The sequence below is a fragment of the Cibotium barometz genome, chromosome 23 (genome assembly GCF_041138505.1).
Source record: "Cibotium barometz isolate CiBa-2024 chromosome 23, ASM4113850v1, whole genome shotgun sequence".
Classification (NCBI taxonomy): domain Eukaryota; kingdom Viridiplantae; phylum Streptophyta; class Polypodiopsida; order Cyatheales; family Cibotiaceae; genus Cibotium; species Cibotium barometz.
In genome coordinates this window covers 54,317,486-54,343,418 of record NC_141068.1, presented here as the reverse complement: position 1 = coordinate 54,343,418, position 25,933 = coordinate 54,317,486, and the positions used below count along the sequence as shown (strand labels likewise).

At 42.9% G+C, this 25,933-nt stretch overlaps 1 protein-coding gene across 3 annotated transcripts in view; it reads right to left on the bottom strand.

Moving 5' to 3' along the window:
• Positions 1-12,137: 12,137 nt before the first annotated feature.
• LOC147626100 (3-methyl-2-oxobutanoate hydroxymethyltransferase 1, mitochondrial-like) overlaps positions 12,138-25,933 on the bottom strand; it is a 32,770-nt gene continuing 18,974 nt past the window's right edge. The window contains exons 2-7 of one of the 3 annotated variants that reach the window (XM_086817662.1): positions 14,318-14,463; positions 13,775-13,831; positions 13,469-13,675; positions 13,240-13,386; positions 12,889-12,913; positions 12,138-12,723 (exon numbers count right to left, since the gene is read on the bottom strand). In XM_086817662.1, the coding sequence (XP_086673788.1) occupies positions 12,596-12,723; positions 12,889-12,913; positions 13,240-13,386; positions 13,469-13,675; positions 13,775-13,831; positions 14,318-14,463 (710 nt within the window). In that variant the 3' untranslated portion in view covers positions 12,138-12,595. Of the gene's footprint in view, positions 12,724-12,859; positions 12,914-13,239; positions 13,387-13,468; positions 13,676-13,774; positions 13,832-14,317; positions 14,464-25,933 lie in introns of all 3 variants that reach the window. The other 2 variants (XM_086817660.1, XM_086817661.1) reach the window with 2 other exon arrangements.

The following is a 25,933-nucleotide window of genomic DNA, read 5'->3' as shown; positions in this document are numbered from 1 at the left end:
CGATACATACACCTCCTCATGCAAATCTCCATTTAAGAACGCAGTCTTTATGTCCAGCTGATGTACATTCCAACCATTATGAGCTGCTAATGCACAGATGCTACGAACAGTGGTCATACGACATGTGGGAGCAAAAGTCTCATCAAAATCAATGCCCTTCTCTTGAGCATAACCTTTTGCAACAAGCCTAGCCTTATGGCGATCCACTGTGCCATCAGGCTTACGCTTCAATTTGTATACCCACTTAGTGCCAATGGCCTTCTTGCCAGGGGGCAAGTCACATAAAGACCATGTACCATTCTTCATAATAGCATCGTATTCTGCTTGCATAGCAGCCATCCAATTTTCTGAACTTTGTGCCTCATCAAATGAAACAGGCTCACTTTCATCGCACATACTAGAAACAGCCAATGCATAACAATCTGACGCATAAGAGGCACCATGAGAGCCAGAACGAGTGCGACTAGACAAAGGGGCATCCAACTTGCTGTCACGCAAAGTCTGCACCAGCCATCTAGGCATATTCCTAGAGCCCTCAATCTCTTGTCTCTCATCCTCAAGTGCATCATGCACATCTGCATCAGATATAGGCTGATCTGTGCCATCATTTAAAACTTGCATAGGCTGAAAAACTGCCTCATGAGGTATTGCACTTGACTGTGCACCACTGAAAAGAGGCAACAATGTATCATAGACATCACGTGAGCTGATATCTGTCTCCTTAGTACATGAAACCAAGGGCTGAACTGCATCTTCCACAAATACAACATCACGGCTAACCAAAATGCGCTTTGTCTGTGGATGATACAAACGATAGCCTTTGCTCTCAGCACTATATCCAACAAAAATACATTTGACAGCTTTGTCATCCAATTTTCTGCGATGTTGCACAGGCACTAATGCATATGCCAGGCAACCAAAAACACGTAAATGGCCAACAGATGGCTTGCGGCCATGCCAAGCCTCATATGGAGTGACAACCTGTAATGCTTTGGTGGGACACCTGTTTAGTACATAAGTGGCACACATGACAGCCTCAAGCCAAAAACCATGTGGTAGACTTTGACTCTTAACCATACATCTTGCCATTTCCATGAGAGACCTGTTTTTTCTCTCAGCCACACCATTTTGCTGTGGTGTATACGGCACTGTACATTGGTGTTTTATCCCACGCTCAGCCAGAAATGCATTAAATTCTGAAGACATATACTCCCCCCCTCGATCTGAACGGAGGGTGCCCATCTTACTTTCTGACACATTTTCAGCCATAACCAAAAACTGTTTGAAGCACAAAAACACTTCGGACTTTGCCTTCAAAGGATATACCCATGCATGCCTGGTAAAATCATCAATGAAAGTCACGAAGTAAAGGTAGTTTCCAAATGATGGAGTTTGCATGGGACCACAAACATCACTGTGAACAAGCTGCAATCTGCGTTCAGCTCTCACTGATCCATCTTTGGGAAAGGAAGCACGCTGCATTTTACCCAATATGCAGCCCTCACAAACATGCTTGACAGGTGCCTCAAGCTTAGGCAAAGAAGACACCATTTCAGATTTCTGCAGGCGCAGCAAACTTGCAAAATTCAGATGACCAAAACGTGCATGCCACAGTTTTGCATTTGAAATAGCCTGCGTATCCATAATAGCACATGCTGAATCCTCTACACATTTGCCATCCATATTGAGCTTATACAGCCCTCGACATAGTGAACCAGATGCTACAATGATGTCACCACAAGAGAGATCATGAACAGTACATCTGTCATCCACAAATTTTACAACCAAACCTGTTTTGGCAAATGCGGAGACTGACAGCAGATTCTTTTTGATCCCTGGCACATACAATGCATCAAAAAGTGTAAAGGTGTTGCCATTTGCAACATTCAGCACAATCTGTCCAACTCCTTTAACGGGATAAGAGGAGTTATTGGCACAAGTGACAGTATTCCCTGTGGGAGCAGACTCAAGGAAAGTGAATAAACTGCGCTGCGAGGTGATATGCTTAGTGGCACCACTGTCAAAGTACCATACATCTGAATCTACTGCAGACATACATGTGTCATGCAAAGATGGGTCATAACTGCACTGCGCATTGAATGCCCATTCTGTATCTAGCACAACATTAGCAGATTCATTGTTAGAAGGAGAGGCATCTGCAACAGCCATACCAGCCTCTTTCTTCTTAGCCTCTTTCGCAGCCAGCTTGGGACACGCTTTGATGACATGATCATTTCCCTTACAGTACTTGCAAAATGTCTTCTGTTTGTCACCCTTCTTCTCATCTTTGTCTTCCTTCTTTGGTTGCGCAGCATTTGCAGATTTCTGCTTACTAGAAGAAAAGCCAGCTTTACCTTTCCCGCTTCTCTGACTAGCACCGAAAGCTTGATCTGCGACACGCATAATATTCCTGTTTTGCCTTGACTGATCTTCTTGCAGCAAAACAGAAACTAACTCCTCAAATGATAAGGCATTGGGATTGCCTTTCATCATCAAGCGAAGAGTGGAAGCAAAACCCTGATAAGAATCTGGTAGACCGTTCAAAACAGTCTGCACAAGTGAACTGTCTGACAGGATTTCATCTGCAGAAATGAGCTGCTCTTTGAAATCCTTGATCTTTGTCAAAAAGCTATCCATAGAATCACCTTCGTTCATATGCTCATTCTCCAACTGTTTTCGGAGATAAGCAACACGAGCCTCATTTCTTGCCTGATACAATGTGGCAAGTACATCCCAAGCATCCTTAGAAGTCCTGCAGGAGCGAATATGTGGGATAATGGTACGTTTGACAGACAGCGCAATCAAGGCATGAGCCTGCGCATCTCTACCATCCCAACGAATCTGCTCTGCTGAAAGTGGTGGTTCTCGAACAGCTGCTACAGCACTTGTGCCTGCACCATCATCAACAGTACCTGTTTCTGATGTGTTTGCAGCATTTCCAGCCACAATAGGACGTGCATCAATACCCTGCACAATATTCCATAACCCCTTTGCTACCAATACATGTCGCATCATATATGCCCACAATGGATAGTTGGTGCCATCCAACTTATCCTCAGCAGCCAACATGCGGAATACATCATTGTTGTCAGCCATGGCCAATGACTGTACTACTAGATGTAAATGCTGTCTGCAAGAGGTAAACCTGTATAAAATCGACCTGTGCTATATAGCACAGCCCAAAACAGACGAATGGGCACCTGTCCTGCAGATTTTAATCTTGACAGAAAATCTGCACAGTAGGACGATTTTGCCTGCGCAGTACTTGGAATGCAAAAACGGAGGGCGAAATGACTTCAGATCAAAATTCTGAAACGACCAAGCCCTATGGGCTCTCCCACGGCATATACTAACCTGCAGGCGCTCGTGAAACCTCGTTGCAATCGGAGGAGATGAAGCGGCAGGTGCCAGTGATGCTGCCCGGGAGGAGGAAGCCTGCTCTGATACCAATTGTTGGAATTAGGGTTGCAGGAATGCACACACAACTTCAAGAAGATGAGGAAGCTTGAGCACAACACAGTAGAGTATTATGAGTGCCAAAAATGAAAAAGATAACAAGCCCTAGAAGATAATGGGCGTATATACAATGCACGGGGGAAAAAACCTCCTAGTGAGGGAAAAAGTGCCCCGGCGGTCCTAAGTGTGTTCACACACATCACTACTATAATATGGTAACAACCTCCTAAATCTCCTCATGCTACCCTTTATTCTCTTAAAGTAGATACTTCTCACCTTTTCACAGGGTTTCTCACATTTACAAATTCTCTTTTACATCCTCTTGCTAAGGGCTTGTTCCCGCACACACCCTATTCACTTGTATATTTCAACAGCACCCTCGAAGGGGGCACCGCGGAGGGGGTGGGGGTCTCACACACTATGTACAAGAAGATAGTGGTAGCTTGATTTACATGACAATAACCAAGCTAGATTTAAACTATATAGTTGGATTGCAGAGTCAATTTATGCAAGTTCCTCGGAAGCCACATTTGGATGGTGTGAGGTGCACATTGCGCTATGTAAAGTCTAGAGTAGACTATTCTCTCTTTTATGAGGCTGGTACAGAGTTGTAGGTTGCAAGAAAGCACACAAAGCTTAGAGAAGAAGAAGCAAGAATGCACACAACACACAATGTATTAGATTGTGTCAATGTACAAAGATAAGTTAGCCCTAGAATAATGGGCGTATATATAAGCCGGGGGGAAAAAACCTTCTAAAGAGGGAAAAAGTGCCCCGACGGTTCTAAGTATGTTCACACACATCACTACCTATATATATGGCAACAATTTACTAGGTATGACTATTTACCTTTAAAAATCCCAAAAATAGGTAAAACTATAATTTTTACTAGTAAACCACCACTAATCATTTCCATAATTTTTTACTATTAAAGCATGTTTGAAATCACGATTGAACCATGACATATCTCTTAGCTGATAAATTAATGCACTTTTCTTGATTAATTATAGATTTACTACATAATTTTTAAATTAATCTTTAATTAGTAAAACTCATCCAAAAAGTACCAAAAACTCAACATAGTGCTTTCTCATTAAACTATTTCTCTATTTTAAATGAAAAGTTCCAAATGATTAATATAATTAATACTTCCTTCATTAATCTAGGTGCACCCATAATAACAAAAATTGATTAAAGTGATCACTAATCATGTTTAGTTTGCCATCAAACACTTGTATTCACTACTTTATAACATAATTCATCTTTGGTAATCGTCAGCCCACTAATTATGCATTAAAACTCTTAATAAATACTAATTACTACTATTTCTTGCATAAGGACACAATGGAATACCTCAAAGATGAGTTGTTTCAATTGCTCTGAGACGACCAACGAATGTGTTGATGTGGCTCTCTAACTTCTCCTCCCCATTCCTTTCCATAATTATTTCATCCAACAAATAGCTCTCAATGATCAAACACTCCTCTCTTGAATCCACTACTTATCTTTAATTGAAAAACATAATTAATATTGCTAATAACTTTTCTTACATGCCGCAAAACATAGAATAGACACTTCCATTACGTTTGTCATGACCTAAAACCCTAATATTGTGAATATCTCCTTGCACTATTCTTACATATCTAACTCCATCTACCTCTCCTCCAAAATGGTGCTACACTCAAATTTGTAATTTCCTTGAACTTGGACACTTCACAATAAAAATGCACCCTTTCATGACTCAAATGTCTAGCCACCCAAAAAGGTCATTTCTCACTCATTTATAGACTCTACTTTGATATATTTACAAAATCTACTCACTTTTATGGTTCCTACACTCTTGTCAAGCTTAACAACACATTCTTGGCTCCCATCAATTTATTAAAAATAAAAAAATTTGACTGAAAATACATCAAAATTGGCCATAAATGACCCATACATCTTAAAAATAGGTGTAAAACCTAAAATAAATCTAGACTTTAAAAATTCTCAAATTGGCTAAAAATTTACTAAAATAAGCCCACTTTCGAACTTTCACATAAAAAATGCTAAAACTAAGAAAAATTTGTCAAACATTGCTAAAAACATATGACAAAATAAAGCCCAAATTTGACAATCATCATACATGCTTAGGTGATTTTTGCTTTGGGTTTACACATGGCACCCTTGCATGCAAATATGGAGGTGTACTAGAGTTGCTATATAACATCCATATAGGTGGACTTGGAGGCGTTCTTAAGTTGCCTTAGGATATGGATGACGTTTCCATATGCATTCACACCATGAGCATGATCTATGTGGAGTTTTGGGATGGTTCGATGCTACAAGGTCATGATTTTGGTGTTGTGGTGATACATCTGGCGACATGGCAATGATGATTATGATGGTCTTTCATGGGAGGCACTTCACAAGTTATGGAGCAAGAGGATTGGATCCTTTGATGAGGACACATGTCAAGCATGCTTACACATACCATTTCCATATGCGTTCACCATAGGCATGACCTATGTGGAGTTTTGAGATGGTTGGATGACGCATGATTGCGGTGATACACATGGCTATATGGCAAATGATGATCGTGATGGTCGTTCATGAGAGGCATTTCATGAGTTATGAAGCGAGAGGATTGGCTTCTTTTAGGACACATGTCGAGCATGCTTACACATATACCATTTATGTACTAGAGTTTGCATGTCAAGCATGCTTACACATATATTGTTTTTGCAGTGGAGTTCCCATGGGCCTTAATAGCTTCTACGACTCAGCTATGACATCTACTGGGGCCACTATCATCCCATTGATTTCCATACTCCTATTTTGACCCATTTATTATATTACGATGATGATGATGACTTTTCATGCACACACACATGATGATATTGATACATGTGCACATGGTGATTCTCATGCACATGATGATATTGGTACATGTGCACATGGTGTTACACATGCACATGATGATATTGTTACCCATACACATGGTGATGATGTTGACACATGCACATGATGCACATGTTGATGATGCATGTGGTATTGATATATGTGTGCTAGGTCATGTGGACATGATCTCGAGGGTAGGGAGATGACATTGAACACATCGGGCATCGTAGACAATGATACACCTAGTATGGCTACCTACTTCTCTAGAGATCATAGTGATGCATTAGATGATCGTGTGAGGGCTGACTAGAGGATTTTGAATATTCGATTAGTGATGTATCCATTACACATGAGGTTAAAGATAATCCATAGGATACCCATGAGCATATGATGAACCATTGCACACGAGGTTAGAGATACTCCACAGGATACCCACATGAGAATATGATGGACCATGAGGAGCATAGGCTTGAGGTTCTTATGTTAGATTTGTTGGGCTATTCCTCTAAAGTTTCCTCACATGGGGATATCTATGGTTTAACCACTACTCCTAGCTATTATAGCGTACTTGGCAGCATTTATTTTGATATAGTTTATATGTTTGAGCAGTTAGGCATAGTGCATGAGAGTAATGATGACTTAGGTGAGGCCTTGTAGAAGAGGCACACTTGTTCATTCTCAATTAGGTGCCAAAGCCCCCCTCGCATAAGCAAGTACATGGTCTTGCTTTGCCATGTTTAAAACCCATCACCATTAAATATTGAAACAACTTCTACATGCTCCATAATGAGAAGGTCTTACTGCAAGGTTTTGTTTTGCTTTGTTAGCAATGTCTAATCTCGTACAAGATTTGTAGTCAAAAACCTTTTATTTTCTTACAATGATTTGATGCAAACTTTTGCAAGTTTGATATGCAATGAGAAGGTCGGGAAGGTCTTTGCACATATGATTCACAAGCTAGTGTCTAGTTTTGGTATAATTTTCTTGCAGTTTGTTGGAATTGTGTCTAACGCAAGAGAGAAATTAAAAATGCATTGAAGATAAGGTAGCCACTCCAACAACCCATATTTTTAATTTTCAGCTTTGAAAACTTTGATTTCTACTAATCTTTCACTAATGACAATGATTAAGTTATAAAACTACGGATTAATATCAAAAAAAATTGAGGATCCAATTGAGCTCATCAAGGCAGATTTTGATGTGGTTTTTGATGGGGATGAAAGCCTTTGATAAGGTGACGTGTCCCAAGTAAGAACTTCAACTCAATTAGCTATGCGATCTTAGCCACTCTCTTGAGTAAAGGATAAGGTTGGGGTTAAGTGATTAATGATAGCTAATGAATTGAGATTAATGCAAATGATGCTAGAGGAGAGGTGAATGCTGGCTCTAATACCATGTTAAAGCTTGTGGATTCAAGCTCCCATGGAGATGGTGGTGATAAGAAAGACCTAATCCTATACTAACTAATAATGTGATTAATGCTAATCTAAACTAGGGAGGATGGTATATAAACACAAACATGATGAATACCCTAAACTAATTAAGCTTTAGACTCAAGCACTATTAGGTTACAAGATTAAGACTTGTACTCATAAAGAGGCTTGAGAGCTTGCTTGATTCCATTGATTGTTGAAAATGCCTTTTACATAAGGGAGGTACAAGAAATCTTAAATAGCTCATGTGGGATAACTTGACTAATTGACTTGGCACTCTAGCATCACTCATTTGAACAATAAGAAAGTGCAAGTTATAACCTATTGATAGTCCACCCACAAGACAATATAACCATCAACTCCATTATGCATAGTATAAATTAGATACTACGACATCCCCACTAATGTCATCAGTGCCCAATAGGGGGTGTAGAACTTGTATCAATATATGCTCCCACACACACACATAAGCATACATTCATTACAAAGGTTTGCATACTGAGTTTTTGGTCAAACTTCGAAGATGGAGGACAGACTCAGTCATAATGAAGTCTAGCACAAAGGGAATATACTAAATAGAAAGAATTATTACAATGAAAAAGTAGTTGATAGGGCATAAGCACCGCTAAAGATAGAAAGAATTAACACAATATCAACTGGCCGCAACTTGGACAAAAACTTCACAATGTGAAATTCGCAGGTCTGCGAATATAGCCAAAATATATATCCATATGAATCCAAGAATATACTCATATTCACCTTATAAGAAAGTGCAAGTTATAACCTCCACAATACAATATAACCATCAACTCCATTATGCATAGTATGGACTAGATACTATGGCATCCCCACTAACATCATCAATGTCCAATAGTGGGTGTAGAACTTGGTATCAATGTATGCTCCCACACACAAACCACACACACGCATAAGAGCATACATTCATATGAAGGTCTAGGTGCTGAGTTTCTGTCAAGCTCCGGAGATGCAAGGCAGACTCAGTCATAATGAAACCTCTAGCACTAAGGGAATATAACAAATAGAAAGAACTATTACAACAAAAATGTAGTTGATTGGACATATACACCACTAAAGATAGAAAGAATTAACATAATATCAACTGGCTGCAACTTGGATGAAAACTTCACAATGTGAAATTTGTATGTCTGCTAATACGACAAAAATGTATACCTAGATGAATCCAGGAACATGCCCAAATTCACCTTATAAGAAAGTGCAAGCACACACACTCACACACATAAGAGCATACATTCATACAAAGATCTACGTACTGAGAGTTTCTATTGTAGGGTAGACTCAATCATAATGAAGCCTAGCACGAAGGGAATATAACAAATAGAAAGAATAATTATAACAAAAAGGTAGTGGATAGGACATATGCACCGCCAAAAATAGAAAGAATTAATGCAATATCAATTGGCCACAACTTGGACGAAAACTTCACAATGTGAAGTTTGCATGTCCCCTATACGGAAAAAATATATACCTAGATGAATCCAAGAACATGCCCAAATTCACCTTATAAGAAAGTCCAAGTTATAACGTCATAACCATCTACTCCATTATGCATAGTATCGACTAGATACTATCCCCACTAGCGTCATTAGTGCCCAATAGTGGGTGTAGAACTTGGTATCAATATATGCTCCCACACACATAACCCCCCCTCCCCACACACACACACACACACACACATAAGAGAAGTCATTCATACGAAGGTCGGCATACTGGATTTCTGTCAAACTCTAGGACGCAAGGCAAACTTAGTCATAATGAATCCTAGCACTAAGGGAATATAGCAAATAGAAATAATTATTACAAGGTAGTTGATAGGGAATATGCCTTATCAACAAGGTAGTTGATAGGGCATATGTCCTATGAACAAGGTAGTTGATAGGGCATATGCAAAGATAGAAAGAATTAACACAATATCAACTGGCCATAACTTGGACCAAAACTTCACAATGTGAAATTTGCATGTCCCCTAATATGGAAAAAATATATACTTAGATGAATCCAAGAACATGCCCGAATTCACCTTATAAGAAAGTGCAAGTTATAACCTCATGGTAGTCTATCCACACGACAATATAACCATCAACTTCATTATGCATAGTATGGATTAGATACTACACAAAAGGTAGTTAATAGGGCATATGCACCACTAAAGATAGAAAGAATTTTCACACATCAACTCCATTATGCATAATATGGACTAGATACTACACAAAAAGGTAGTTGATAGGGCATATGCACCACTAAAGATAGAGAGAATTAACATAATATCAACTCGCCCAGAACTTGGACAAAAACTTCACAATGTGAAATTTGCATGTCTACTAATATGGCAAAAATTTATACCTAGATGAATCCAAGAACATGCCCAAATTCACGTTACAAGAAAGTGCAAGTTATAACCTCATGGTATTCCATCCACAATACAATATAACCATCAACTCCATTATGCATAGTATCGACTCGATACTACAATATCCCCACTAATGTCATCAGTGCCCAATAGTGGGTGTAGAACTTGGTATCAATATATGCTCTTACACCCCCCCCCCCCCACACACACACACATAAGAGCATATATTTATACGAAGATCTGCATAATGAGTTTCTCTCAAACTCCAAAGATGGAGGACATGCATAATGAGTTTCTCTCAAACTCCAAAGATGGAGGATCAATATATGCTCCTACATCCCCCTCCCACACACACACACACACATAAGAGCATATATTTATACGAAGGTCTGCATAATGAGTTTCTCTCAAACTCCAAAGATGGAGGACATGCATAATGAGTTTCTCTCAAACTCCAAAGATGGGAGGGCAAACTCAATCATAATGATGCCTAACAATAATGGAATATAACAAATAGAATGAATTATTACAACAAAAAGGTAGTTGATAGAACATATGCACCACTAAAGTTAGAAAGGATTAACACAATATCAATTGGCCGCAACTTGAACGAAAACTTCACAATGTAAAATTTGCATGTCTGCTAATACGGAAAAAATATATACCTAGATGAATCCAAGAACATGCCCAAATTTGCCTTACAAGAAAGTACTAGTTATAACGTCACATCTACAAGACAATATAACCATAAACTCCATTATGCATAGTATGGACTAGATACTACGACATCCCCACTAACATCATCCATGCCAATTAGTGGGTGTAAAACTTGGTATCAGTATATGCACCCATGCACGCACCCCCCCCACACACACATAAGAGCATTCGTTCATGTGAAGGTCTGCATACTAAGTTTCTGTCAAACTCTAGAGATGCAGGGTAGACTCAATCATAATGAAGCCTAGCACTAAGGAAATATAGCAAATAGAAAAAATTATTACAACAAAGTAGCATATGCACCACTAAAGATACAAAGAATTAACACTATAACTGGCCGTAAATTGGACGAAAACTTCACAACGAGAAATTTGCATGCTTGCTAATACGGCAAAAATTATATAGCTAGATGAATCCAAGAACATGCCCAAATTCACCTTATAAGAAAGTGCAAGTTATAACCTCGTGATAGTCCATCCACACAACAATATAACCATCAACTCCATTATGCATAATATGGACTACACAAAAAGGTAGTTGATAGAACACATGCACCACTAAAGATAGAAAGAATTAACACACATCAACTCCGTTATGCATAGTATGGACTAGATACTACACAAAAAAGGTAGTTGATAGGACATACGTACCACTAAAGATAAAAAGAATTAACACAATATTAACTGGTTGCAACTTGGACAAAAACTTAACAATGTGATTTACATGTCTACTAAGATAGGAAAAATATATACCTAGACCAATCCAAGAATATGCCCAAATTCACATTACAAGAAAGTGCAAGTTATAACCTCATGGTATTCCATCCACAAGACAAGATAACCATCAACTCCATTATGCATAGTATGGACTAGATACTAAGACATCCCCACTAACGTCATCAGTGCACAATAGTGGGTGTAGAACTTGGTATCAATATATGCTTCCCAAACACACAAACCCCACATACACACAGACACACACACATAAGAGTATACATTCATACTAAGGTCTGCATTCTGTGTCTCTCAAACTCCGCAAATGTAGGGCAGACTCAATCATAATGAAGCCTAGCACTAAGGGAATATAACAAATAGAAAGAATTATTACAACAAAAAGGTAGTTGATACGGCATATGCACCACTAAAGACAGAAAGAATTAACACAATATCAAATGGACGAAAACTTCACAATGTGAAATTTGCATGTCTGCTAATACGGCAAAAATATATACCTAGATGAATCCAAGAACATGCCTAGATTCACCTTATATAACCTTTTAATGCCACTTGCATAGACTTGTTGTAAAATGTCAACTGACACAGTTCTACATCCCAATTTTCCTCAATGGGGAATCTGTACAAAATCTCCTAATGTGTAGCAAGTCAATGGATTAAAATTTACCCCAATAGGTATATATTGGACTGAATGTTGATGGAAAGCTATAACAGCTCAAAAAGATCAATTTGAAGTCCTTCCTGTGAAAGAACTCAGGAAAAGGTTTCTGAACAAGATAGTGAGCATGAACAAAAATAGCACCCTTGGAAGAACCCTCATGGGTTGGTACCAGTATTGTGTTTATGCATAAACCATAGTCTTAAGTTATTTTTTTCTTTGCTCCTCATACTCTATGTTCTGCTTGGAAACAGCACAAGCAGCTTCTGCCGCCTCAGAATAACCTTTGCCCTCAAGCTCCTTCAGAAAAGTCTCCACCTCTTTCTGGTCAATTTTGTATGGCGAAAAGGCATGAGATGGAAAAGAATGAGATGACACATCCTCTTTGTACGCAATCAATGCATTGTTGATGGCACTTCCAATCTGCCCATATTGTTTGCAAAACTTGGGAGTAACCTGTAAACAAGAAGGTTTAATGATTAATTTCCTATCTACCATTTTCCCAATGTTGGCCTGGTGTAGACAGGCTGTGGCACAATTGCACCTGATTCTTCTATTCAAAGGCAGATCATAATTTAATAATGAGGTTTACTTTTGAGTGATGTGGATGCTGCATCATACCAAGTAGATCATGGTAGACCAGAACCTGCAAGACAAACATGAAATGCTGATCATTTTGCTCGATGGAACAGGCAATTGAGTATCATCATTGTGATGGCATGCATTGTTAAATTGTTAAGTTGTAAGCGTGGTTAAAGGTAGTGACCTTAGAGTCAAAAGATATATAATCAAAACACAATGTAGAAGGCTCTATGAGCCAAATTGTTAAGTTGGAAGCATGGTTAAAGGTAGTGACCTTGGAGTCAAAACACAATCAAAATTCAAGGTAGAAAGCTCTATGAGCCAAGTAATGATGCTGTGTGATCTAGTGTGATTGAGCGGTAGAGTACTTGATAGAATGTAGGAGAATACCTGGCCACTACAGTTTGGTCCTGCCCCGATGCCGATCGTTGGAATGCTTAGGGCAGACGTAATGGCTGCTGCAACTACAGATGGAAGACACTCGAGGACAACACTAAAACACCCGGATGCTTGCAAAGCTAGTGCATTCTCAAGAACCTTAAAATATCAAGAGAAACCTGTGAGTAAAAATTGAGATGAATTTATAAAGACTAGTGAAAAGACCACAAGAACAAATTACCGTGATTGCAGCAGAAGATGTTTGACCTTGTGGACGGAACCCGCCAAGGGCACTTATTGCTTGTGGAGTTAATCCAACATGCCCCATTACAGCAATTCCAGCCTCAACAATTGCTTTGGCAGCTGCTACACGGGAACCATATCCTCCCTCAAGCTTCACTGCATCCATCCCACCCTCCTTAAGCATCTGAGTTGCACTTTCAACAGCCTGCGTAGAACATGAAAACCAAAGCCGAAAACTTTTATTCTAGTGAGACTAAACATGCAGCCTGAAGGTAGAACGGGGTGGAGCAGGGGGATAACCAACCATAGGAAAAGTGTGAGCTCGCATCATATGTCCTCTATATGACCTTGCATCATATTCCTGGGAATGTATTACCCCCTCTGAGTTGAATGCTCTAATGTTTTGGTGTCAAAAAAAGTGTTTGATAACTACTAGCCACTGAGCATCAATCCCACCCAATATGGAAGGTTTTTTTCCCCAAAAGAAGATCCTTCTATTAGTTAAAAGAAAATCCACCAGGAGGTGTAATAAAAGTTACAACCCTGTCCTTGACAGTAAAGGAACTGAAAACAGTGAAGGGCAGCTCCCTCCATGGCTGGCCGCTCTCAGCACGAGGCTACATCAAAGGGGAGGGGGCACCCCAAATGGAAGTTCCATGGTAAATTTCAAATAAAGCATCATCAATAAATCCAAGTTAGGTCATCCACCAAACATACAGGAGGATCTACTTAACGAATGTTGCCTTTCTGGCCAATTACTTTGATAGTTACATCACCAGAAAAAGTTGGTATATGCAAGTAAGCCTTGATGAGATTAAACTTTACAATAAGTTGAGGGATTGCAAACCTGTGAAGCGCTTCGTTCATAGCTTCCAAAAGGAAGATCACCAACAAGAAGGGGTCGTTTTGCACCTCTTGCCACAGCTCGACAATGTAGAAGCATATCATCCATAGTCACTGGCAAGGTAGTATCATGACCATGCACCACCATCCCTGCATGTCATTAAAAAAAGACTATTTGATTAGTAAGCTTTATTTTAACTGCCAACATGCACGAAGATCCACTGCATTTCATGGGTTCATTACCAAGAGGATTTTCCAGACGCGTGCACTATTCACCAAATAGCCCCTCAAGCATGAGGTCCAGTGAACCTGCTGCCCTAGCTGCAGAGTACTTGGACAGGAGTCACTACATCCTCGACACTCACCATGTAACATTTGCACTCAAAGATCATATTTCGATTTTCATTTAGTAATAATTTTAAGGGGATGCCATCACATCGTGTATCACAAATTGTCTACATATTGTATTATTTTGGTCTCATAGGCCTTGCCTGACACACATTGGAAAATATGTATCTTTCTCATGTAATCCAGCTGAGATCAAACATTAGCCTCTCAACAAGTACCCCACACCAAAAATACTAGTCTAATACACAAGAATCTCGGGGGATCGCGCGTCGTGGGGGGGGGTGGGGGGGGGGGGGGGGGTATATTAAACGTCTACAAAAGACCCAAAGGATCTATGATACCAAAATGTGTTACAATAGTTCCGTCGTCCATGAGGTAATTGAATCATGGAAAAGAGGGTGAAAATCAAATGGCTAGCTACATATACAATAGTGATCATGTTCATGTAAGGAGGGAAGATACTCCTATCAATACAAAACATAAAAGTATCCATCTCGCTAATATAAGATACAAAATACCATCTGTGGTTTGATAACTGTATGGGGGAGACCTCCCTAATTTCATATATCTCGCTTGGTCTGTGAGTGGAGCACGCGGCTTGCCCAGGGGACTAGGACACATGCGAATTTAAACATTAAACGTGGCTAAATCCCACATTTAAGCTAAAAATAGAGATTTGCACATGGACACCATGCTGGTACCGACCCCCCCCTCCCCCTTGGATATCTTTACTACCAAGGAACATTTCAAGTGTACAAACTTTGGGGGCTCACCCAATCACTGGGGTTCTTGCCAGATTATCATAGTACATCAATGATATTGGCATTAGAACTGCACACAAGAGAAGCTATCTATGGTGGATCAAAGATGTCCATGGTGTGATTGTGCGCGCGCGCGCGCGCGCACACACACAGAGAAGGGAGTTAAAGAGAGAAAGATAATGCTCAGTGCTTGCACAATACAATGATGATTTGATTGATTATCAAATGTTACACCAAATACATGCGTTTTGTAGGTTACAACCTTATCTTTTGACTCGGTCACACTCATTAGAGCAATGACAAATGGTGTAGCCTACAACATCACTCCTTACACACTCACACACATAATATCTAGCCTTATGAGGAGGTTCACACACACACACACACACACACATCAACAGTACACACAAACATGGACACACAAACAAGGGTATACACACACATGATGCTCCCAAAATACCCAACAAATCCCCCCTCAAAGCAAAGGTGGGAATGTGATGAGGAACCTTCAATAGTCAGGAATACACATGCTCCATCTTTGGTCCAAACTTAGCGTGTACCCAGTTGCGGGCGCAAGGAGGTTGGTAAGCTTGGCTCAGAGGCTAGTGAGCTTGGCCTCAACATGCTCAAAGGCTCAACACTAGCATGGCGCAGAGGCTTATCATGCTTGGCTCAGAGGTTCATGTTGCATGCATGGAAGCCTTGCTATACTGATCCACAGTCCTAAGCCTGATTAAGAACAAGATGCTGAATAGGCATGACTAAGAGAGAGAGAAATGAAATGAAATGAAATGATATATTAACGTCTCTAAGAGGCCATAGTGGTTTATGAGACCAAAACTGAGAGTACATCTGAAGTTGGTGTCTCATCAAAGAGAACAACTAAATGAGACTAAAAAGTACAATAAACTGATTGTCCTACAGTTATAAGAACAGAACTGTAAGACTCCGAGATGATACTGAGTAGAAAATACTGGAAAATACTGAAAAATGTATATCAGGTAGATCCATGTATGCTGATCAGTTTAAGTGTTTCCCTCTCCTTAGATCAAGTATCTCCGCCATGGGGCTGTCTAGAATGGAGAGGTCGTAGAAGCGAGGTAGGCGCCTCCGATGCCGAGCAATAATGGCTCTGATCTGGCGATGGTGAGAATGCCATGGTCGGGATCCTGGTGGGCGTGGCCGACGAGCACGACATAAGATACTGCTGGGAGCGTGGTCGGTGCCCTGATGGCCCAATGGAGGAGGTATCAGGAGGTGTGTGGAATGGGTTGCTGGTGCTGGTGCCGAAGAAATCTGTCAGGGTATGAGAAAGAGAAAGAAGAAAGTTGTATTAACGTCTTCAAAAGGCCAAAATGACCTATGAGACCAAAAGGTTACATCATATCCATGAGGTACATAATCCTGGGTACAAAATAGTAATAAAGAAAGATAACAAAAATCTAGAACTTTAGAATTTGATCTAGGTACATGAGCAAAGAGCTCTCATATCACCCTAATACATCCCTCATGGGCTACTGTAACATGGTGCTCAAGGTGGTAAAACTGAGCTGGCGCGAGAAGGTCCTGCGATGATGGGAGATGATGGCCCAGATCTTCCTGTGGTGGCGTGGCCGTGGGCGAGGGCCATGGGGTCTGGGGCGTCGAGCTCTGCATAACTCAGTGGCTCGTCGAGTGTCACACCTCTCGACCGAGCTCCTACACTAGCCTGTGGTCTGGGTATGATGGGTGGATCGACCCTCGGAGTGCTGGTATGGAAGAAGTCAGTGAGAGCTCTCTATGCTAGTCCTCGAGCAAGTACAGCTGATCTGGATCTCACTAAGGACTCCCTGTGTCTACGGAGCTCTAGTAGAAAAAATCCCAGGCATCTCTAATCCGGGAAGTCCATGATCCAAGAAAGTGGTCCGAACCCAGCTCGGAAGAGGCAATGGAACCTCCCCCGAATCTCATAGTACATTGGGCATGGGCATATGTAATGGTCCTCTGTCTCGGGCTCTTTGTGACAGAGTTGGCATATCCTGTCCTCTGGTGTGGCCACCCTAGGCCCATATCTGCCAGTCTCCACTCTTAGCTGGTGGGACGAGGTGCGGATTTGGGCGATCGCACATCTCACCCCAAAGGATAGGTGTATGTCCATGTAGCATGGACGGATGATGAACACATCCTCTGTTAGGCATAGGTGATCGTTGTAGAAGGCCATCTTTGTCCCCGGTGGATGACCAGGTGAACTCCACATCCTCTGAGTATCCAGTCTGACAATGTCCTTCCTGATAACCCTGTTCCGCTCTGTGCGGCTGAGAGCAAATGACGGGGCCTCTATGCTGTACTGGAAGGGGGGGAGTGCCTCCATCTGCATACCATGCATGCCAAACCAAGTGCCTACCTGTGCATACCAGCACTCTGTATCTCCCTCAAGTGTCAACTGTCTCGAGGACTCCAAGGCTAGCCGGGGGTATCTATCAAGTGGAAGCTCCCATAGCCTATGCCAATATGTCACTGTCTGGAATAGAGCCTCTGTGACTATCGGTGCAGCGCCCATCTCTGCACGCACAATCGCATGTGGCACTGATGGTTTACTCCTAATCATGAGTGAGATCATCGCCACTAGGGGCCTCTCCATCGGCTTCCACCCATCATATACCTCCTCTGTCTTTGTCTCAGCCGGCTCTCTCCTCTATCTCCTCTTATGGTATAAGCTAGGACCCCAGATGGGGGCACCATACAGTAGTGCAGGTGTAACTAGAGTATCAAATAGCCAAAGCTTCGTCCTCGACTCCTGAAACTGTATCTGTGAGCATTGCCTCTCTAGTGAGCCAAGGGCTGCATATCCCCTCGTCAATCTAGCGTCGGCCGCCTTCCGCATTGAGAACTGAGGTCCAGCAAAAGTGATACCAAGGTATACATATGAGGTAACATACTCCATAGGTTCTTCACTGTATGTAAACGGTACTGCAAATCTAGTTATCCACTGTGAAGAGGTGTTAAAGATCATGACCTTGGTCTTTCCAAGGTTCACAGTAAGGTCCTGGTCCTCGCAAAAGGCCCGTAATGCATCCAAATACCTCTGCAGCCCCTCTAGTGAATCAGAAATAAGAACAATATCATCTGCATACAAGAGGATAGATATTAAGGCTCCTGCCAAATGTGCTCTTGGTCCTCCTTGTCTGTCTATGTAATCCGAGATCTCGTCAATGTATAGACCAATAGAGTAGGAGACAAGGGGCAGCCCTGCTTCACCCCAATAGTGCTATGTATGATCTCTGAGTCACCTCCTAGAGCCCATACTCTGCCTGTGAGACTGACTCATAGAGTGTAATGATCCCCCATAGCATCTCTGCTGGCACTCCCATATCCTGCAGTCTCTTGATCAGTCTGGCCCGTGGGACAGTGTCAAAAGCTTTGCGGAAATCCACAAAGCAACAGTATATCCATTGCCCATGAGCTCTCCCCTCCTCAATGATCCCCCGTAGTGTAAAGATATGATCTAGTGTGTAGTGCCCTCTCCCGAAGCCTGCCTGCCCCGGTGCTCTGAGTCTCTGCTCCTTGGACCATCTACTAGGCTCATGCTCCAAAATCGAACCATAAATCTTGGCCAAGGTGTGACCAATCATGATAGTCCTATAGTTGTTCGGGTCCATGGGGTCACCTGCTTTCAAGATAGGTACAATAGTATTCGATGACCAACTGACGAGGAAGCCTTCACATAAAGCCCTGTTAAACATGTGAACCAGTAAAGGGGCTAGCATGCCTCTAGCATGGGAGAAATGCTCAGTGAGGAGTCCATCATGATCCTGTGCTCTCCCAGTCTGCATCCTGTCAATAGCATCTCTCACCATGCTGAGGTGAAAGAAGGAAGAGTGTGGGGGACGAGGTTCGGGTGGATCGGGGAGAGGTGGCTGCTCGGGGACATGGTAGAGAGAGGTGGCATAGGTGTGCCAGGTGCTGGGTGAAGTAATCAGAGTTGGAAGGCGATGATCCTGGAAGATCCTCCAGGCCTCCTTACAGTCCCTTCCAAGAAATAGCTCGTATAGCTCTTGCTCAAGCCTTTGCTAGGTAGGCTCTCTTCTTTCTCCGTGTGAGACGTCGAAAGATCACTCGCACCTGCTGGTGAGTGGTGGATCCTAGTGCCATCTCCCGATGTAGACAGGGTTGTTCTCCAACTTGATGATGAAGAGAGGCTCATGCTTCTTTTATACTTGAAGAGGGCCCTGCTTTTTGCCAAAAGCTTATTCATGCTTTGCTTTTGCCTTTTTACTCTTTGCTTTTCCCTTTTTGCTTTTCAATAATAAAATATTAATCAACTTTTGTCAAAGTTATTTAGCTTTTGCTTTTCTAACTTCAAGGCCTTGCTTTTTGGCCTTGGAGCTGCTTTTTGGAAAAGTAGCTTTTAGCTTTTTGGTCCGGCACAGTCTCCTCTTCCCAGTGTGCCCCTAGCTCGCGGTCAACCTAGTTTGACTTTTTGCTTTTTTCTTGCTTTTTCACCAAAACTGGTGCTTTTTCTTAATCAAAGCTTATGGATCTTGTCTCCATGTCTTCTTCCACTTGTCTTGTCTCCGGGCATGGGTTTCATCATGAGAAATAGAGCTAGGGGAGGCAAATAGTTACAGTAAGTCCAACAGGGCGTGCCGTGACAGATTCCACCACGTATCCAAGAGATATAAATATAGAGAGAGGGAGAGAGAGAGAGAAGGGTTCAGGGAACTTTGCACAAAACACCACACTGAATGGCAAACAGGCCCCACCCCCTTTTAGAAATTTATTCAAGAACAATCCACGAGCATGCTGGCCAAGATCAATACAACAATGAATACAAAAGCAAACAAATATGCCAATGTAGAATATCCAAGTCGATGTCGATGTCAAGGCACGAGATCTCTTATGCCGAGCACACCACAGGGATGACCCACAAGAATCTCTCACCAAGCTAGTACTAGATCCAATATCCAAATCCAAGTCCAAGTCCAAATCCAAATCCAAGTCTATTCAAATTCAAAGATCTCCAAGCTTGTAACAATACACACAATAGATATATGTAGTTGACAAGTGTATGATGTCCAATCGAAAAATGGATACCCAATCCCGAAATAGATACGACCTCTCGGCAAAGGCAACAAGAGAGCAAGCCTTGGCGGTGCTACTGAGATGAACGCAGGCAACGCAAGTGCTGAATAGGGCTGGTGGCGGCTCTGTGGACGGCAGCCAGGCAACGAGCGCGGGCGCGGGCGCGGCACTAGTGTTGATTGGCTTGGCAGGTGTCTGCAGACTGCAACCAGGTGACAGGGGTGGCACAGCCAACAGGCGTGGCAAACAGCAGCAATGAAGGTGGCAACCGGCAGATTACAATAGGCGCAAGAGTTGGCGTTGCAGGCGGCAACGCTGGTGGCAGCCAACAGATATGCCATCAGCGGCGGCGGCGGCACGGGTGGCTGGCTGGCGGCACAAGGGCTGAGATAGGTGGCGCTTGAACAGTCGACGTTGGGGTTGGCAGCGATCAGTCTGGTCCAACAGCTCTAGGCGACGCACACGCAGGTACTGAAGGCAACCGTACAGGTGGAGTTCTCCCTCAAGAAGATGGTGAGAGTTCTAAGCCTTGTTCATGAAGATCTTCGCTTCTCCCACGATGACAGCCATGCGTGATTGTGTCGGAATGGGCAGCGGAAATGAGACAAACTGCTGTGAGAAAGAAAACGTAGAACTGCACGAGAGAGAAGCTGTATAAACTCTACTATATACACGAGATCCGGTACAAGAATGGTGGGGGGGGGGGGGGGGGGGGGCAAGGTATAAACCACCCTGGGCTGCTGGTTGGCCATAGCAAAACAGGCCGACACAAGACTACCCATGACTGGATAAAATCAAGTCGGCCAGCAACAAAATGGGCCACGATCGGCCAGCAAATCTACAACCGACAGCAAAACAAAACACACCCCCACGGGTCCTACAAACAAGGAAAATGGACAATGAGGAAAAATGGAGAGAAACCTAACACAGGCGAGCACACCCACAGCAAAGGCCCTCACTCCCTATATGGTACAGACAAGAGATGACTACTAACACGCCCTCTCAACTCTTGGATTTGGAACCAACCCCAGTGAGCTAGAGTGCAAACAGAGCATCTGCTGAGGTAGAGGCTTCGTGAAGAGGTTCGCCGCATTGTCCTTTGTCGCACAATAGATAAGCAAGATGTCATCAGCCAAAATCTTCTCACAAACAAAGTGATATTGTATCTCTATATGCTTAGTCTAGGCATGGAAGACCGGGTTCCGAGCAATAGCTATACAGCTCTAGTTATAGCACTAGATGAGCGTGGTTCCTTCTATGGAAACCAAGTAACCTCAGCAACCACACCACCTCGCAAGCAGCACCACAAGCAACCCGGTACTCTGCCTCAGTATAAGACAAGGCAATAGTTGGCTGCCTCTTGCTACTCCAAGAAATAGCTCCTGAGCCAAGGGTAAATGCATAGCCTGATGTAGATCTCCTCATGTCTGGATCTCCTCCCCAATTAAAGTCACTCCAACCTCGGAGACTAACTCGGTCCTTCGTTCGCCCTCCAGTGTCATAGAAGAGTCCAAGATCCTTCGTACCTTGCAGATACTGCAAGATCCGCAATCTTGTGTCCCGATGAGTCTTCAAATGTGTCTGCATAAATGAGCTCAATAGTCCCACTAGAAAACTCAAGTCCAATCTAGTGTTCAGTAGCCAAATCAATGAACCAACAAGCTTTCGATACAAGGAGGCATCAACCTACTCACAAGGATCATGTAATGTAAGTTTGGTATTTGGGTCCATCGGAGATGAAACAGGCTTGTAGTTCCCCATCCCAAAGGCCTCCAGCAACTAATGAACATACCGCTACTGAGAAACAAAGAACCCCCTCTGAGTCTACCAAATCTCCAATCCCGTCATCTCAAACTCCTTTGACAATGCAGCCTTCGTCACAGCTATGTGCTCCACATGACCGCCAGTGAGAATAAGATCATCGACATAGAGGATAATCAAGGTGACCATATGGCTTTCCAGAAAGAGATACAAGTTCGAATCTACAACTGATCTCTAGAAACCCTTTCTAAGAAAGAAAGAATCAATCTTCTGATTCCAAGCCCTGGGAGCCTGTTTGAGACCATACAAGGCCTTCTGCAACCTGTAAACCATACCCTTTGATCCCGGAACCTCAAAGCCTAGAGGCTGCTCAACATACACCTCCTCCTGCAAGTCACCATTCAGGAACGCAAATTTTACATCCATCTGATACGCCGCATTGCTAAGAACAAGCAAGGGCAAGAACTGTAACTATTTGGTCCTCCATACTCTTTTCACATGATCATGCCTGGACACATGGACAGGATGATGGACACATAGAAACAGGGTTTCTAAAGCTGAAATTGGAAAAAGCACTTGTCTATGTCAAAAAGCAAGAAAAAGCAAAAGTCAAACTTTGTTGACCAAGAAGTTGAGAGCACCGTTGGAAAGAGCACATCGAACTGAGACAAAAAGCTATAAGCCACTTTTTCAAAAAGGAGCTCCAGGGCCAAAAAGCAAGGCCCTGAAGTTGTAAAAACATAAATCAAGAACTTTGACTATTATTAAAGCAAAAGCAAGGAGGCAGAGCAAAAGCTAGGGAATAGAGCAAAAGTGTGGTAAAAAGCAAGCATCCCCTCAAGTATTGAAAGACCACGCACCCTCTTGGTGGACCATAGAAGAACTCTTGGAGGCTTATAGAAGAAGTACATGGAGAACTCCCTTGGGAAAAGCAAGAACATCATCTTGATCACCTTACCACCTCCTTCTACAGGCAGCCACCTCTGCAGCACCTATAACCACCGTTGCTCCATTGGATTGCGCCACCCTTCAGCCCCCTGTTCTGCCAAGAAAGTAGTGCCCCTTTTTGGTGGTATGCCACTTTTGCCTACTGTCGGCCACCTGCACCACCAGCTACTGCTACAGTACGCTGCCTACGCCTCTAGTTCCCCCACCAGCTGCTGCCCAGTGCGTCGCCCGTGCCCCTAAGCACCACCATTGCTCTGTGAACCAGCACCGCCTTTGTCTTCAGCCGCAGCTTTTGCCCTGTTGTGCTGCCGCCTTCACTACAGCTGTGTGCCGCCCTGAAAGTTCAGCATTGTCCCTGTTTGTAGCTGCGCCTCCTCCTCAGTTCTCTGCTCTGAGCATAGGCTGCAACGACCTGCCCTGCAGAACCTCCTATCACCGCCGTCCGCACCCTCAAAACCTGCAACACATACCTCAGTCAGCAGAACCCGAATCTATCTTGTGTGCCGTCTCCTTGTGCTGTCTTAAGGCACTGCCAGAAACCAATTTTCTTGAACCTTCACAAAGAAGGGACTTTCTTGTGGAGATATATACCCATCTCAGTGTGGGAGAATCTTGGGATTACCTTGTCCGGATTGGATTGAGAACAAAGAGCTATTTGTGGATACTTGGGAGCATTATTTGGATTCATTGGATTTCAGTACTAGCCCAATGTAAGACTCTTGTGGGTCATCCTTGTGGTGAGCTTGGTATCAGCTATCTTGTGCCTCGACATCGACCTCGGCCCGATCTCGACATCGACACTTTTGTTTGATATTGTATTCATTTGTTGTATTGGTCCTGGCTTGGAAAAGCCCGTGGATTGTTCCTGAAATAAATTCTTGAAGAGGGGGCGGGGCTTGTTCCCTGCTCAACATGGTGTACTGTGTGAAACCACCCTATTCCCATCTCTCTCTCCCCTTTCTATCTCTCTCTATCTTTATCTCTCGTACACGTGGTTGCATCTGTCACTGCACGCTCCGTTAGGCTTACAAGAACTGTCCAAATCGTGGTCATCCTAGCCGTCGGTGCAAAAGTGTCCTCATAGTCGATGCCAGGCCCCTGAGCATAGCCCTTTGAAACCGGCCTCTGGTAGAAACCAAAGTGCAGTAGACTAGCAGTCACCCAATCCAATTGTAGTCCAACTAATAAACAATTAAACAGGAGCTAGAGTGCTCCAAAACAAGAAAGAGAACGACACCTGTTGGCCCCAAAGCTTGGCGCCCCTTTCGGTATTTCTTTATTCAATTTCAATGGAAAAGATTTAGATGATTACAACATGGCCATTCATGGCTCGTATGTCTGCAAGTCCAATCTCCCAATCCTCAGGACCTCTTAGCATAGAGGTTACATAGCTTTGTGTCCCAAGAACACCACACTGTTATCTCCTCTAATCTGCTAAGGAGAGCGACCACTTGAGTGGTCCAGTCTCTACAGTCCTGTGCCTTCACTGGACTCCACAGAGAGCGCCCCACTGGTGTTCCAGGACCACGCACAAACAGGCGCTCCCGTACTAACGCCTGGCTCTCCCGATCTCGGCACCTTTGGACCGTGCTTCTAAAAAGTACAATAAACTGGTTGTCCTACAATTATAAGAACAGAACTGCAAGACTCCGAGATGATACTGAGTAGAAAATACTGGAAAATATTGTAAAATGTATATATATATATATATATAGAGAGAGAGAGAGAGGGAAGCGTGTACTAAGTGGAGTAGCCCCCCCCCCCCCCCCCCCCCCCCCCCCCAAATATCCTAGGGGCCACTTATGGTTTTTAAAACCTACCTAGGGGCCACCCAAGGTTATAAACCTTATGAACTTTAATCCCTTGGTCCCCCTTCACACTTGGGGTTGTCCACACACGTTACCTTTTTGTCCGGCCACCCAAGTTTGAATCTTAAAATTTTTATCTTGCTCACCGACCACCATGCTCACACTTATGGCAAGCGTCCTCGATTGCAATCTGGTGATACAACAAGACATCCAAAGCGGAACCACACTGAAAACAAAGGCTGCCCAATACAGTAAGATATCAACCATGTGATCCAACTAAAAGTGAAATGTACAATATGGCAAGATCAACGTCCCAATCTCTCTAAGCCATGCATATGTAACAACATTCATTGCAAACTAATGGTGTGGTAGTCCAAGTTGTATACCACTGTGAACCATACACAACCACAACATCCAATGTGACTACTACACATATATCATAGAAGTCCATAAGCAGATGTACTGTCAACTGTCAGTACCTTCGGGTGAGACAAAAGCTGCACCAAGCGACCTCTAGATGTCATCTAAGCCTGTCTGTATCAAGGGAGCGGAGGTGCTACCCCCCTCTTGAGCATCAGGCAATGCTTCAGACCCATGCTTTGCTGAACTTGAATGAGCCGTAGCAAGAGTCGGCTCCAACTCAAAGGCATCGAGATAAAGCTGTAATACCTGAGGTGAATCTGCTAAGTCACCTTCCTCCATCCACTTCGCATCCATCAGTGAATAGTTCTTGAACTTCACAAGATAGCAACGGAAAACTTTACCTCGTACCTTTCTTTCCTTATATGCCAGTATCTGCTCTGGAATAAGAACCTTATCTGCTCTAGAATAAGAACCTCCTCAAGTTCCTCAACTTCCGGCTGAGCCTCATCTGATACATCCTCAGGCACATCCCCACGAAAAGATCTAAGTAGACTCACATGAAATGCATTG